The sequence below is a fragment of the Schistocerca serialis genome, chromosome 6 (genome assembly GCF_023864345.2).
Source record: "Schistocerca serialis cubense isolate TAMUIC-IGC-003099 chromosome 6, iqSchSeri2.2, whole genome shotgun sequence".
NCBI lineage: Eukaryota > Metazoa > Arthropoda > Insecta > Orthoptera > Acrididae > Schistocerca > Schistocerca serialis.
The window spans coordinates 463,827,714-463,845,105 of record NC_064643.1 but is presented as its reverse complement, the minus strand read 5'-3'; the positions used below and the strand labels follow the sequence as shown (position 1 = coordinate 463,845,105).

Below are 17,392 nucleotides of genomic sequence, written 5' to 3'. Positions count from 1 at the left end.
GAAATTTCCGCAAGATAATCTCCATAAACACGGCAAAAGAGCGATGAGGCAGAATGACCTTCTTTTGCTCGATGATATTCAAGCCCAGCTGTGAAACGACGATGGTGGATTAGTCCACATCTGAAGCAATGTTGCGCAATTAAAAATGGCGTCCATTTCTGCAATCCATAACTGAGTCCTTATAGTCAGTGCAAACCATAATTGAGGCTTCGTAGACGCAAAATACGGTAGACTTACGTTACCCTGTCTTGATAGCGTTTCGCCAGGAGAGGCAGGAGATGGCTCAGGTACAGTAGGCATGTGTAGAGAAGAACCTGTTCCTGGTAGTCCTTGCTGCTCTGTCATGACTGGGGTAGGTGTCAGGTTCATTACGTCGGATTGTAGTTAAGGACCTCGAGAGAAATTCAACACACTGAAGAGCAGCACATATACAGCAAACGTCGCAACACAAGTAGGTATGAAGCACTGAACTATGTTCAAAGATATGACACATGTAAAGTACTCGTTACTAATTCGTCCCATGTCGGACGTTGATCAAATGCTGCCTGGTTGCACACCCCATAACATTACTTTCATTTCTAGTGTTGTACTAAGTGGAATGACATTGTGTTGACGCTCTGTTTGTGTTAGCACATTTCCACTTGACAGTGCCACTCTGTTTACGTGCCGTATAAATCGACTTCGTATCTCGATCTAAAGAGAATTATCGACACTTTCAACGTAACATCTCTGGTTCCATTGCGTGCCAACCCAATAGCTAAAAACAGCTGGAGCTCTGGGTACTTGCCGGTAGGGGGTGTGTGACAACTGTGGAAGAGTAATTCGTTTTACATCTTGGATATGGCACCTACAGCAAGAGTGGCATTGGCGTCGAGTTCGTTATTGAAAAGTAATCAGAATGTTATTTCAGCAGTTGCTACGAGAGCCAGGCAAGTATATAGTGTTTTTCGCCCGTGTAGATAACTATAACATTATCTTGGTGCACTAGCCAAACACCTGCGGACAGTTTCCTGTTAAGGACCTGTGACCTAGTAGTCATAGTTACTCTGCGCAGATACTGAAATACCGAATGACAGTCTCGTATTTTAATTTATACACTACCAGTGTTATGTATACAGAAATTTACAGTTTTTATCCCATGTGACCTTTAGAGGTCACGGCTGAAGTACCTCTAGTAATGCGGCGGAAGATTTGAGACTTCGCCAGCGAACGTTGGCCGGTGTACTGCATCCGATTTCGAGTCAGTAATTGTGTACAGCCGGTAGTTAGCTCTGTATGTTACGAAATGCATTCGTGTGTGTATAAGCTGGCAGTTGGGATGGAGAAAGTTTTTTAGAGGCCACCAGTAGGTTATCTCTAAACGAAACAGGAATAGAAAGAATTCGGTTCTTTCCGTACTATTTCAGTAGAGGTCAGTTCGTATGTAGCTTCCATGTTCTTAATAATTAAAATATATTCTGCGGATTGACTATGCCTGTATCTCCAGTTACATTTTTATAGCCACCTTAAAACAGTTTAAAGGTTTCCCAACATTAGCAGACATGTGTGCACAAGGAAACTGTTACCATAATGTACAATTTTCGCGAATTAAGACTTTCCAAATTACCTTTATATCAACATAAAATTCGTGTCATTTGAGAAACAATTGGGAGGCTTTTAATGTCCGTGTATCAGATATTAAATGTATGCAACGCAAGCACAGAAACGAATTAGTAATCTGGACCATTAAAACCTGATGCTTACTGAAGGTATTGACATGCTGTCAGTTCAGGGTTTCACCATGAACCAAGATGTTGAAATGGAGTCTGGAACATACTTTCCATTTAATATTATTAAAACCAGCAGTCTGTAGAAGGAAAATTAGCCGTTTTGAACCAGGTGGGATGAACTAACCAGAATGATTGTCAAAGAGGCTTGTAGCTATTCTCTCCCACAGATGGCATCGAAGGGGGATTAGAAGTATTGAAGTGGTAGTAGTATGGTGCCTGTTTTGTTTAAACAAAACGTGTTTAGTGACAAAGAAGAGTCTGTGGGGACAATTTCAGTTACAAATGGAAAGAATGATCCCTTCTGAAATAAACAGTTAAGTCTTTATGCTTTGCAGACTGTTTTGAATGTGGTTCGAAACTGATAAGTTTTTATTTGTAATGAGCCACAAAAAATTTTCTGTAATGTTAAAGTTTAGTGCAACTGTTTTTCCTACAGGGTAACCTCCTGACTATATAACATTGCTCTATAGGTGTTACTGCTCTTAGTTAGGGTGCGATAATAACCACCACCGTGAAATCTTGGCTGTGGTGACAGTGCTCTTCAGTAGAACCAATGAATGTTAATGCACAATAACTCAATAGTAAAATTACGTACACTGGCTTGACAGAAAATCTTAATTTCAGGTGTCATATTAAACTGTTAGCAGGCCAAAGCCATCAGCACAGACACATTGTGATCATAATGGCATCAAATTGGAGGCCTGCACACAAGGCTGAAACACTGACTCTTCTCAGTTTCACTGAGGAATATCACATTTTAGTTCCTTCTTTAAATCATCAGACAAATGTCAGAATGACAGATTTTGAAATAAGTGATAGTGGGATAGAAAACCAAGTGGAATCACTGAGCAGAGGAAATTGAACTGAACCTGATGAAATACCAGCATGATTGTACATAGTGTATGTGAAAGAACTTGCTCCTTTTCAACCAGCAGTGTACCTTTGGTCTCTCAAGGAGCAAAGCATTTGCAGTTGAGTGGGTGGGGGTGTTATGTAGGTGATTCCCATTTTCAAGAAATGTCGTCACACTGTTATAGAATTTAGGAACATGTTGTATGCTTGCATATTGTGCCATTTCTGGAGACCGGGAATATCCTTTTTCGAAGTTAACAAGGATTCCAAAAACTAAGACCATGTAACTCACGCACAGCTCGTTCTCTTTGTCCACGAGACCCAGAAATCTGTAGATATCGGTGCTCAATTAGATGGTGTGTCCCACACCTTGTGAAATGCACTAGGTGCAGTTCAGGACTGCTGCCTAATGAACAAGATACAGGTGTAAGTACTACAGCCCAGTTGTGTGATTGAAGAGTTTCAAGCAAACAGAACACAGTGTGTTATTCCCAATGGAGAAAAGTCTTCAGATGTAAAAGTAACTTTGGGTGTCCTCCAAGGGAGTGTTATAGTACCATTGCTTTACACAATATACATATAAAAAAAACAAAGATGATGTGACCTACCAAATGAAAGTGCTGGCAGGTCGACAGACACACAAACATACACACAAAATTCAAGCTTTCGCAACAAACTGTTGCCTCATCAGGAAAGAGGGAAAGACGAAAGGATGTGGGTTTTAAGGGAGAGGGTAAGGAGTCATTCCAATCCCGGGAGCGGAAAAACTTACCTTAGGGGGAAAAAAGGACGGGTATACACTCGCGCGCGCACACACACATATATCCATCCACACATATACAGACACAAGCAGACATATTTAAAGACAAAGAGTTTGGGCAGAGATGTCAGTCGAGGCAGAAGTGCAGAGGCAAAGATGTTGTTGAATGACAGGTGAGGTATGAGTGGCGGCAACTTGAAATTAGCGGAGATTGAGGCCTGGTGGATAACGGGAAGAGAGGATATATTGAAGAGCAAGTTCCCATCTCCGGAGTTCGGATAGGTTGGTGTTAGTGGGAAGTATCCAGATAACCCGGATGGTGTAACACTGTGCCAAGATGTGCTGGCCGTGCACCAAGGCATGTTTAGCCACAGGGTGATCCTCATTACCAACAAACACTGTCTGCCTGTGTCCATTCATGCGAATGGACAGTTTCTTGCTGGTCATTCCCACATAGAATGCGTCACAGTGTAGGCAGGTCAGTTGGTAGATCACGTGGGTGCTTTCACACGTGGCTCTGCCTTTGATCGTGTACACCTTCCGGGTTACAGGACTGGAGTAGGTGGTGGTGGGAGGGTGCATGGGACAGGTTTTACACCGGGGGCGGTTACAAGGGTAGGAGCCAGAGGGTAGAGAGGGTGGTTTGGGGATTTCATAGGGATGAACTAAAAGGTTACGAAGGTTAGGTGGACGGCGGAAAGACACTCTTGGTGGAGTGGGGAGGATTTCATGAAGGATGGATCTCATTTCAGGGCAGGATTTGAGGAAGTCGTATCCCTGCTGGAGAGCCACATTCAGAATCTGATCCAGTCCCGGAAAGTATCCTGTCACAAGTGGGGCACTTTTGTGGTTCTTCTGTGGGAGGTTCTGGGTTTGAGAGGATGAGGAAGTGGCTCTGGTTATTTGCTTCTGTACCAGGTCGGGAGGGTATCTCTGCCTACGTAGATCAACACCTTCAACCCATTACGTGCAGTCTCCCATCCTTCATCAAAGACACCAACCACTTTCTCGAACGCCTGGAATCCTTACCCAATCCGTTACCCCCAGAAACCATCTTTGTAACCATTGATGCCACTTCCTTATACACAAGTATCCCGCACTCCCAGGGCCTCGCTGCGATGGAGCACTTCCTTTCACGCCGATCACCTGCCACCCTACCTAAAACCTCTTTCCTCATTACCTTAGCCAGCTTCATCCTGACCCACAACTTCTTCACTTTTGAAGGCCAGACATACCAACAATTAAAGGGAAAGGCCATGGGTACCAGGATGGTCCCTTCGTACGCCAAGCTATTCATGGGTCGCTTAGAGGAAGCCTTCTTGGTTACCCAGGCCTGCCAACCCAAAGTTTGGTACAGATTTATTGATGACATCTTCATGATCTGGACTCACAGTGAAGAACTCCAGAATTTCCTCTCCAACCTCAACTCCTTTGGTTCCATCAGATTCACCTGGTCCTACTCCAAATCCCATGCCACTTTCCTTGATGTTGACCTCCACCTGTCCAATGGCCAGCTTCACACGTCCGTCCACATCAAACCCACCAACAAGCAACAGTACCTCCATTACGACAGCTGCCACCCATTCCACATCAAATGGTCCCTTCCCTACAGCCTAGGTCTTCGTGGCAAACGAATCTGCTCCAGTCCGGAATCCCTGAAGCATTACACCAACAACCTGACAACAGCTTTCACATCCCGCAACTACCCTCCCGACCTGGTACAGAAGCAAATAACCAGAGCCACTTCCTCATCCTCTCAAACCCAGAACCTCCCACAGAAGAACCACAAAAGTGCCCCACTTGTGACAGGATACTTTCCGGGACTGGATCAGATTCTGAATGTGGCTCTCCAGCAGGGATACGACTTCCTCAAATCCTGCCCTGAAATGAGATCCATCCTTCATGAAATCCTCCCCACTCCACCAAGAGTGTCTTTCCGCCGTCCACCTAACCTTCGTAACCTCTTAGTCCATCCCTATGAAATCCCCAAACCACCCTCCTTACCCTCTGGCTCCTACCCTTGTAACCGCCCCCGGTGTAAAACCTGTCCCATGCACCCTCCCACCACCACCTACTCCAGTCCTGTAACCCGGAAGGTGTACACGATCAAAGGCAGAGCCACGTGTGAAAGCACCCACGTGATCTACCAACTGACCTGCCTACACTGTGACGCATTCTATGTGGGAATGACCAGCAAGAAACTGTCCATTCGCATGAATGGACACAGGCAGACATTGTTGGTAATGAGGATCACCCTGTGGCTAAACATGCCTTGGTGCACGTCCAGCACTTCTTGGCACAGTGTTACACCGTCCGGGTTATCTGGATACTTCCCACTAACACCAACCTATCCAAACTCCGGAGATGGGAACTTGCTCTTCAATATATCCTCTCTTCCCGTTATCCACCAGGCCTCAATCTCCACTAATTTCAAGTTGCCGCCACTCATACCTCTCCTGTCATTCAACAACATCTTTGCCTCTGCACTTCTGCCTCGACTGACATCTCTGCCCTAAACTCTTTGTCTTTAAATATGTCTGCTTGTGTCTGTATATGTGTGGATGGATATGTGTGTGTGTGTGTGTGTGTGTGTGTGTGTGTGTGTGTGTGTGTGCGCGCGCGCGCGCGAGTGTATACCCGTCCTTTTTTCCCCCTAAGGTAAGTCTTTCCGCTCCCGGGATTGGAATGACTCCTTACCCTCTCCCTTAAAACCCACATCCTTTCGTCTTTCCCTCTCCTTCCCTCTTTCCTGATGAGGCAACAGTTTGTTGCGAAAGCTTGAATTTTGTGTGTATGTTTGTGTGTCTGTCGACCATATATAGACACACAGGGTGTTTCAAAAATGACCGGTATATTTGAAACGGCAATAAAAACTAAACGAGCAGTGATAGAAATACACCGTTTGTTGCAATATACTTGGGACAACAGTACATTTTCAGGCAGACAAACTTTCGAAATTACAGTAGTTACAATTTTCAACAACAGATGGCGCTACGGTCTGGGAAACTCTATAGTACGATATTTTCCACATATCCACCATGCGTAGCAATAATATGGCGTAGTCTCTGAATGAAATTACCCGAAACCTTCGACAACGTGTCTGGCGGAATGGCTTCTCATGCAGATGAGATGTACTGCTTCAGCTGTTCAATTGTTTCTGGATTCTGGCGGTACGCCTGGTCTTTAAAGTGTCCCCGCAGAAAGAAGTCACAGGGGTTCATGTCTGGCGAATAGGGAGGCCAATCCACGCCGCCTCCTGTATGTTTCGGATAGCCCAAAGCAATCACACGATCATCGAAATATTCATTCAGGAAATTAAAGACGTCGGCCGTGCGATGTGGCCGGGCACCATCTTGCATAAACCACGAGGTGTTCGCAGTGTCGTCTAAGGCAGTTTGTACCGCCACAAATTCACGAAGAATGTCCAGATAGCGTGATGCAGTAATCGTTTCGGATCTGAAAAATGGGCCAATGATTCCTTTGGAAGAAATGGCGGCCCAGACCAGTACTTTTTGAGGATGCCGGGACGATGGGACTGCAACATGGGGCTTTTCGGTTCCCCATATGCGCCAGTTCTGTTTATTGACGAAGCCATCCAGGTAAAAATAAGCTTCGTCAGTAAACCAAATGCTGCCCACATGCATACCGCCATCATCAATCCTGTGCACTATATCGTTAGCGAATGGCTCTCGTGCAGCAATGGTAGCGGCGTTGAGGGGTTGCCGCGTTTTAATTTTGTATGGATAGAGGTGTAAACTCTGGCGCATGAGACGATACGTGGACGTTGGCGTCATTTGGACCGCAGCTGCAACACGGCGAACGGAAACCCGAGGCCGCTGTTGGATCACCTGCTGCACTAGCTGCGCGTTGCCCTCTGTGGTTGCCGTACGCGGTCGCCCTACCTTTCCAGCACGTTCATCCGTCACGTTCCCAGTCCGTTGAAATTTTTCAAACAGATCCTTTATTGTATCGCTTTTCGGTCCTTTGGTTACATTAAACCTCCGTTGAAAACTTCGTCTTGTTGCAACAACACTGTGTTCTAGGCGGTGGAATTCCAACACCAGAAAAATCCTCTGTTCTAAGGAATAAACCATGTTATCTACAGCACACTTGCACGTTGTGAACAGCACACGCTTACAGCAGAAAGACGATGTACAGAATGGCGCACCCACAGACTGCGTTGTCTTCTATATCTTTCACATCACTTGCAGCGCCATCTGTTGTTGAAAATTGTAACTACTGTAATTTCGAAAGTTTGTCCGCCTGAAAATGTACTGTTGTCCCAAGCGTATTGCAACAAACGGTGTCCCCCCAGGGGGTCCACAACTCTTTTGTGGACACGTTCGTAGCGAGCACGGGACCCCAAGCTAATGTGGCCCTCCTTCCTTTCCGGGCTGCATACCTTCCCTTCTCTTTCCGCATCCCTCCCCGTCCCCCATTTCCGCCCCCCCCCCCCCCCCCTCACCTCTGGCTCTTTCCTTCCCTTTCTCCCCCTATGGGAGTATGGTTTGTGCCTACGTCCGGAGACGGACGCTCGAAACTGTTCCAAATTCCTTGCTTTCTAGACTTGAAAGTCCTCGTCCTTCCTCTGTCCTTCTCTTTTCCTTCCCTCTTCTCCTTGCCCTTTTCTCCGCTGCGGCGTTTGAGACCCCCTCTTCTTTCCTTTCCCTTTCTCTTTTTTCCTCCCTGTGTGTGTCTGAAGGCCGACCCACGCACTTCCATGCGTAGCCGGTGACGGGGTAATGCGTAATTCCCCGCCCCGGGTAGACAGGTAGGACACGTACGTACCCCCTGGTAACGGCCAGGCCCAGGGAGGGGTGATTACCCGAGCTGATACCTTCCAAAAGTGCCGATTGGTCCCTCCGTCCGTTTGTCGGGATGTGTGACCTGAGGTGTGAACAATCACCTAAGGCGGGTGTGCCCTCGGTGAGGGCCCCCACAAGGGAGGAGCGCGCCATCGGAGACGCCGGTAATCATGGGGGATTCTTCCGCAATGGTTTCCTCACCTTCCACTATGTCTGCTCACAAACGTAAGTTCACTGAGTCTCAGCCACAGTCAGTTCTTCCATCGTTGCCACAGTTCCTTGTTGTTTCTCGGTCTGACGAAGGTCACGACTTTTCCACGGTCAACCCTTTCATTATTCAGAAAGGTGTCGACGCAATTGCGGGTCCTGTAAAGTCTTGTTCCAGATTATGGAATGGCATCCTGTTGTTAGAAACACACAGTGCCCTCCAGGCTCAAAAATTGCTGCGTACTTCTCTGCTCCACACCTTCCCTGTCCGGGTGGAACCGCACCGTACCTTAAATTCCTCGCGTGGAGTCGTTTATACACGCTCCCTCGATGGATTGTCTGACGAAGAAATTCAGCACTACCTGTCTGACCAGGGCGTCACGGCTGTTCATCGGGTTATGAAAAGGGTTGACTCGAACATCATTCCAACCCGCACTGTCTTCTTGACATTTGACAAAGTTCAACTCCCATCAAAAATCAAAGCAGGCTATGAGATAATTTCCGTTCGCCCTTATGTCCCAAACCCTACGCGTTGCTATCGATGTCAGCGGTTCAATCACACCAGCCAGTCCTGTTCCAATCCGGCCAAATGTGTTACGTGTGGCAAGGATGCCCATGAGGGTGCTTGTCCACTTCCATCCCCTCGCTGCATCAACTGTATAGGTGACCATGCTGCTTCCTCTCGAGATTGCCCCGTTTTTAAGGACGAAAAGCTAATCCAGGAAATAAGAGTGAAGGAAAAGGTGTCGACCTTTGCTGCTCGAAAGTTACTCGCCAGTCGACAGCCCACCGTGCCTCAGAAAGGAAAATACAGCACTGTCCTTGCTTCTCCTCGGCCAACAAAGGAGGCGGCCACGCAGACTTGCGACCTCACATTTAGTACCACGGTCGTCAGATTGGCCAGCGCAAAGATCGCCCGTTCAACCTCACCACTTTCGCCTGCCCACTCTATGGCTCACCCTTCGTCGGGTTCTGCTAAATCTCGAGCCCAAAAGTCAGACGCCAAGTCTTCGAAAAAAGAGCATTCTCATGAAGAGTTTTTACGTACTGCAACTTCACAACCATCGGTTCCTCCTTCATCTAAACATCATACTTCCAAGAAGGCTACGAAGAAACACAGTTCCTCTCCTTCTCCGCCAAGGCGTGTCCCATCTACAGCACCACCTGGCGGAAATCGCCCTCGGCCATCTTCTGTGTCGCCGAGGCGCACTGCTGGTGGCCGGTCAACTGGCCGATCGTTGGTGGGAGGAGCTGCTCCTGACCAACCTATGGATCAGGATCTTCTGCCTTCGACTGAATGCCATTCCATGCTGTCGGTCGCAAGCTCTGAGCAGTCGTTGAGTTGACAGCACCCTTGGTCACGTTCCTCCATTTTCTGTTCACCCTATGTCCATTATCCACTGGAATATCTGCGGCATTCGCACCAATCGGGATGAATTGTCGATCCTCTTACGATCCTACTCGCCGGTCATTTTCTGTCTTCAGGAAACAAAGCTGCGTCCCCATGACCGCTTTGTTCTCCCTCATTTTCAGTCCGTCCGATATGACCTCCCCTCTGTTGAAGGCACTCCAGCCCATGGAGGACTCACGATTCTGCTCCATGATACTCTCCATTATCACTCAATCCCCTTAAACAGTTCCTTCCAAGCTGTCGCCGTCCGTCTTTCCCTTTCTGGATACACGTTCTCTCTTTGTACGGTATACATTCCATCGTCTACACCAATGGCACGAGCTGATCTCCTTCATCTTCTTGATCAGGTTCCACCCCCCTATTTGCTGGTTGGGGACTTCAATGCCCACCACCCGCTTTGGGGATCTCCACATCCTTGTCCACGTGGCTCACTATTGCTAGATGTCTTCCACCAAGCGGATCTAGTCTGCCTCAACACTGGGGTCCCCACATTTTTGTCTGCCTCCACGGCAAATTTATCTCATTTGGACCTTGCGGTCCGTACTGTTCCGCTAGCTCGGCGCTTCGAATGGTTCGCCCTTGATGATACACACTCGAGTGACCACTTTCCATGTGTTCTTAGACTGCAGCCTCAACTGCCATATATGCGCTCGCGACGCTGGCAGTTTGCCCAAGCCGATTGGACACTTTTTTCGTCTCTAGCGACATTCGATGACCGTCGCTTTCCCAGCGTCGACGATGAGGTCACACATGTTACCGACGTTATTCTCACAGCTGCGGAACATTCAATACCATGCACCTCCGAATTGCCCCGGCGCCCCCCAGTTCCTTGGTGGAACGAGGCATGCCGTGACGCAATACGTGAGCGGCGACGTGCTCTTCGCATTTTCCGTTACCATCCAACTTTGGCCAACTGTATCCGATATAAGCAGCTCCGTGCGCGATGCTGTCGCGTCATCCGTGATAGCAAGAAGGCAAGCTGGAAATTCTTTATTAGCTCATTTAACACCTTCACTCCCTCCTCGGAAGTTTGGAGTCGGCTTCGACGGTTCTCAGGCGCGCCTAGTTTCTCCCCGGTCTCTGGGCTCACTGTCGCGCATGATACCTTAGTGGACCCCGTCGCAATTTCTAACTCATTGGGTCAGCACTTTGCTGAGATTTCGAGCTCTTCAAATTACCCGCCAGCGTTTCTCCCGAAGAAACGTGCAGCGGAAGTGCGACATCTTGCTTTCTCCTCTCAAAATCACGAAAGCTACAATACTGTTTTCTCCATGCGGGAACTCCGACATGCCCTCTCTTCTTCTCTCTCCTCTGCCCTAGGACCGGATGGTATCCATGTCCAAATGTTGCTGCATTTATCAACCCATAGCCTGCGTTACCTCCTTCGCCTTTATAATCGAATTTGGACCGACAGTACCTTTCCCAGGCGATGGCGGGAAGCTATTGTCGTTCCCGTTCCGAAACCTGGAAAGGACAAACATCTCCCCTCTAGCTATCGCCCCATTTCTCTCACGAGTAGTGTATGTAAGGTTTTGGAGCGTATGGTGAATTACCGTTTAGCTTGGTGGCTGGAATCCCACAGTCTTTTAACACCAGCCCAATGCGGATTCCGAGAGCATCGTTCTGCCGTTGACCATCTTGTTGCTCTCTCCACTTATATCATGAACAATTTTCTCCGGAAACGCCAAACGGTAGCAATATTTTTGGTCTGGAGAGAGCATACGATACCTGTTGGAGGACAGGCATCCTCCGCACACTGTTCTCTTGGGGCTTTCGAGGCCGGCTGCCCCTTTTTCTTCGCGAATTTATGGCAGAGCGCACATTTAGGGTGCGGGTGAACACTACTCTCTCCGGTACTTTCTCCCAAGAAAACGGGGTACCCCAGGGCTCCGTGCTGAGTGTTGTACTGTTTGCCATCGCCATTAATCCAATTATGGATTGTCTCCTTCCTGATGTCTCGGGCTCCCTCTTTGTGGACGATTTTGCGATCTACTACAGCTCTCAATGGACCAGCCTTCTTGAAAGACGTCTTCAAGGATGTCTCGATCGCCTGCACTCGTGGAGCATCGAAACCGGCTTCCGTTTCTCACCCAGTTAGACCGTTTGTGTTAATTTTTGGCGACGTAAGGAGTTTCTTCCGCCCTCCTTACATCTAGGTCCTGTCAACCTTCCGTTTTCCGACGTCGCTAAATTCTTGGGTCTTATGTTTGACAGAAAACTGTGCTGGTCCTCCCACGTTTCCTATCTTTCGGCTCGCTGTCTGCGTTCCCTTAACACCCTCCGTGTCCTGAATGGTACCTCCTGGGGAGCGGACCGAGTGGTCCTTCTCCGCCTCTATCGCGCCTTAGTGCGCTCGAAATTGGATTATGGAAGCATAGTCTACTCCTCTGCTTGGCCGTCTATTCTTCGGCGTCTCGACTCTATCCACCACCGTGGATTACGTTTAGTGTCTGGAGCTTTTTACACCAGCCCTGTGGAAAGCCTTTATGCTGAGACTGCTGAACCTCCGCTGTCCAATCGGCGGGCAGTCCTTCTGAGTCGTTATGCTAGCCATCTGTCTTCCATGCCTGCTAATCCAGCCCATGACCTTTTTTTCGACGCCTCCTTTGATGTCGGGTATGCAGGCCGCTCCTCCTCCCTACTACCCCCGGGAGTCCGCTTCCGTCAACTGCTCCATTCTCTTTCCTTCCGCTTTCCTAAAACCTTCTTGACAACTTGGGGTACAGCACCGCCTTGGCTCCGTCCCCGGATCGACTTGCTCAGAGACCTATGTCAATTTCCCAAGGATGGTACCCCTACACTTGTTTACCGTCGGACATTTGCTGCTCTATGTGCACACATGACGGAAGCCACATTTATTTACACCGACGGCTTGAAAACATCGTTAGGTGTGGGGAGTGCCTATATTGTTGGCGACACCCCAAATCACTTTCGGCTTCCCGACCAGTGTTCGGTTTATACTGCGGAACTTTACGCTGTTCTCCAGGCTGTCCACTACATCCGCCGCCATCAGCGGATACAGTACGTAATCTGCTCAGATTCTCTCAGCTCTCTCCTAAGTCTCCAAGCTCTTTACCCTGTGCACCCTCTGGTCCACCGGATTCAGGACTGTCTGCACTTGCTCCACCTGGGGGGCGTCTCAGTGGCGTTCCTCTGGCTCCCGGGACATGCTGGTATCTGTGGGAATGAGGCAGCCGATATAGCGGCCAAGGCTGCAGTCTCTCTTCCTCGGCCAGCTATTCAGTCTCTTCCGTTTACCGATCTACGGAGCGGTTTATGTCGCCAAGTTGCTCATTTATGGCATGCGCATTGGTCAACACTTCCCCATAATAAATTGCGGGAAGTGAAAGCCCTTCCTTGCGCTTGGACCTCTTCCTCTCGAACGCGTCGTCGGGAGGAGGTAATTTTAGCTAGACTCCGGATAGGGCACTGTCTTTTCAGTCATCGACATCTTTTAAGCGGTGATCCTCCCCCACTCTGTCCCCACTGCTCTCAGCTGTGGACGGTCAGACACCTTTTAATTGAGTGCCCCTATTTTAATCCGTTACGCTCCCGTCTACAGCTATCGCCTGATCTATCGTCGATTTTAGCAGATGACACGCGCTCAGCTGACCGCGTTCTTCAGTTTATTAGTGACAGTGAAATGACGTCAGTCATTTGAAGCTTTTTTTGGGGACAACCAACCCCTTTCTATAGTGGATTTTTAAGCATTCCTTCTGCCTTTAGTTTCTCAAATTTTATGACTTTGTTCCCATTGCTGCTGATTTTAAATTTCGTTTTTTTCCTGTTTTCTACGTCACGGGCTGGGCGCTAATGACCATAGAAGTTTTGCGCCCTAAAAAAAAAAAAAAAAAAAAAAAAAAAACAAACGGTGTATTTCTATCTCTGCTTGTTTAGTTTTTATTGCCGTTTCAAATATACCGGTCATTTTTGAAACACCCTGTGTGTGTGTGTGTGTGTGTGTGTGTGTGTGTGTGTGTGTGTGTGTGTGTCTATATATATATATATATATATATATATATATATATATGGAAGGAAACATTCCACGTGGGAAAAATTATATATAAAAACAAAGATGAGGTGACTTACCGAACAAAAGCGCTGGCAGGTCGATAGACACACAAACACAAACATACACACAAAATTCAAGCTTTCGCAACAAACTGTTGCCTCATCAGGAAAGAGGGAAGGAGAGGGGAAGACGAAAGGAAGTGGGTTTTAAAGGAGAGGGTAAGGAGTCATTCCAATCCCGGGAGCGGAAAGACTTACCTTAGGGGGAAAAAAGGACAGGTATACACTCGCACACATGCACATATGGATGGATGGATATGTGCATGTGTGCGAGTGTATACCTGTCCTTTTTTCCCCCTAAGGTAAGTCTTTCCGCTCCCGGGATTGGAATGACTCCTTACCCTCTCCTTTAAAACCCACTTCCTTTCGTCTTCCCCTCTCCTTCCCTCTTTCCTGATGAGGCAACAGTTTGTTGCGAAAGCTTGAATTTTGTGTGTATGCTTGTGTCTATCGACCTGCCAGCGCTTTTGTTCGGTAAGTCACCTCATCTTTGTTTTTTATATATATATATATATATAAAAAAAATGACCCAGTGGATAATGTTGCCTGTTCCATGAGGCTTTTTGCGGGTAATGCTGTTGTAAACCGAGTAATCACAGTGGTAGGAAATTGTAGTGATATGTAGGAAGACTTGCAGAGGATTGACACTTGGTGCAGGAATTGGCATTTCACACTCAACATGGACAAATTTCATGCATTGTACATAAACAGACAGAAAGACCCATTATTGCATGATTACACAATTGCAGAGCAGTCACTACAACTCAGTAAAATGCATAAAATATGTAGGATTATGCTTTTGGTGTGATTTAAAGTGGAAGGGCCACATAAAACTTGTCAAAGGTAAGGCAGATGCCAGACTGTGATTCACCCCCCAAGAAATAGTACATCTCCAAAGAAGGTAGCTTACAGAACCCTCATTTGGCCAGTACTTGACTGTTGCTCATCATCTGGGGTTTGTATTAGGTGAAATTCTGTACCAGTGGAAATAGAAAAGATCCAACGAAGAGCAGTGTGTTTCAGTACATGTTTGTTTAGTAAGTGCAAAACCGTAATGGAGATGCATCAGCGAACTCCAGTGATGGGTGCTACGATAGAGGCATTTTGTATCAAAGTGATTACTTTTAAAACTCTGAGAGCCAATGTTTCTAGGAAGGGCAACCAATATATTGCCTCCCCCGAAACATATCTTGCAAAAAAGGCTTGACGATAAAATTAGAGGTTAGAGCTGACACAGTGGCTTGTTCTTCCTTTGAACTATTCGTGACTGGAACAGGAAAGGAGGAAGTGCCAGTGATACACAAATTATCCTCCGACCTGCACTATAAGATGCCTTGTGGAGCATGGATGTAGATGCAGTGTAGCTGAATGTTTGTCAGCACTGTATTGAAACCTGCTTCATTGGATAAGGTAACAGACAAATCTGAGTATTCTGATGCATATTAATGTGCATATGTTGAATGTAAACTATGATGTATGTGATACACTATCAGACTTTTACTATTTTATGATTGGTCAGTGGATAAGGAAGAAAGGCTTGAATGACTGGTGGTAGTCATTCCACTTCTCTCAATACTTCACTGACACCTGCCGACTGCTACTTTTGCCGGTCTCATTTCAGCAGGAAATAGTGTTGTGAAAGTAATGTGATAGGGTTCTTACAGAAATGCACTTGCTACTAACAAAATAGTTAAATTTTATGTAAATAAATTTCACTTCAATTCAGTTTATGATTTGTATAATGGCACAGTGCTGGTTGCAGTTGTGCCTTTACAAGTTCATAAAGTGAAAAGTGCACCTCTTGTGTCTGTGGGGCAGTTAACACTACTTTCTGTTTGTTTTAATTATTAAAGATTTTTACCGGCAGCAACACTGTAACTGCTTCTACCTCGTGTGTCACAAAAAAATAACTGTTTGGGTAAAAACAATTCACTACTGTGCCAAAAAATTCATGTTTCACAAAGATATATTGTGCTAGTGGCAGTACTTGACTGGTACGTGGTCATAAACATAAACAAACAAGAATTCGCATCTGTTGTTCTCAAATCTTTCTCTACAAATTTAAGGCATTTATCAGTAATTTCTTCAGTGTGTGTGTGTGTGTGTGTGTGTGTGTGTGTGTGTGTGTGTGTGTGTTTATTATATTTTTTGTATGGACAGGCTGGTTTGATGCTGCTCTAAATACTGTTTTAGCTTGTACAAGCCTCTTCATATCTCCATAACTACTGCAACCTACATCCATCTGAACGTGCTTATTATAGTTCAGCTTTTGATCTCCCTGTACAGTTTTCATCCACACACTTCCCTCAATTACAAAATTGAAGATTTCTTGAACCACAGAATGTTCTGCTAGTCAACTTCTTCCATAAATTTATTCCATCCATCCCTCCCTCCTCCCATTCAGTTCTGTATCTCTCTATTTCTTACCTAATCTCCCCAGCTAATTTCTAGCATTCTTCTTCAGCTCCACATTTGAAAAGCTTCTGTTCTTTTCTTGTCTGCACTAATATTTGTCCACATTTCACTTCTGTGCAAAGCTACACTCCAAACAAATGATTTTAGAAAAGATATCCAAACATTTAATTTTATATTTGATATTTTCATATTTGTCTTTTCCAGAAAACCTCTACTTCCTATAGTCTGCATTTTATATCCTCTCTACTTTGACCAGTACTGTAAAATATCAAAACTCATCTAGTTTCAGTATCTTATTTTATAATACAATCCCCTCAATATCACCTGATAAAATTGGACTATAAACCCTTGTTTGCTTTTGTTGACATTCATATTGTTATGTTTTTTCAAGACATGATCCATTCCATATAATCAGTCTTCAAAGACTGTTGGCATCTGCGACGGACTTGCAGTGCCATTGACAGACTGCAATTTTTTCTGACATTAAAATTTTTTTTTTTTTTCCAAATTGCTCTTAGGTTTCCTTTACTTCTTGATCTGTATAGACGAGGAAATAGGACAGGCTACTATTGTCGTTAACTAGTTTCCCTTTCATGCACTTCCACCCTTGTATCAGCATTCACCTTTCTGTAAGAGTTAGGCATTTCACTTCCTTTATTTTAGTTCTACTACATTAATAATTTCAAAGAGCAAATGCCTCACGTGAATCTATGAATGCTGGAAATAGGTTTCCCTTTCATCAGGCTGTCTTCTATGATAAGTAGTGAGGTCAATATTACTGTGTGTGTTACTTGAAAATTTTTTTCTGAAACCCAAATTATCTGTGAGCTAGACTTCAAGCAGTCCTCTTCTTATAAATATCAGTAATTTATGTATCTATTTTGCAACCATTAGTTAATAAACTGACAACTTAAAAATATTTACATATCAGTGCCGGTTTTCTTTGAAATTGGAATTAACATTCTTCTTGAAGTTGATGTTTTTCACTTGTCTAATATATATTGCATTTTTGTTAAGATTGGTTCTCTCAAGGATTTACATAATTCTGACTGAATTTTGTCTACTCCTGGTGTCTTTGCTTTGGTTTTTCCAAGGTTTTACA

The 17,392-nt window shown here is 45.9% G+C and overlaps 1 protein-coding gene across 1 annotated transcript in view; it reads left to right on the top strand.

Moving 5' to 3' along the window:
* Positions 1 to 748: 748 nt before the first annotated feature.
* The window catches only part of LOC126483904 (aspartate aminotransferase, mitochondrial), a 94,670-nt gene continuing 78,026 nt past the window's right edge, over positions 749 to 17,392 (top strand). Inside the window, exon 1 of the mRNA XM_050107172.1 lies at positions 749 to 929. Within this exon, the coding sequence (XP_049963129.1) occupies positions 841 to 929 (89 nt within the window). The 5' untranslated portion in view covers positions 749 to 840. The remainder of the gene's footprint in view (positions 930 to 17,392) is intronic.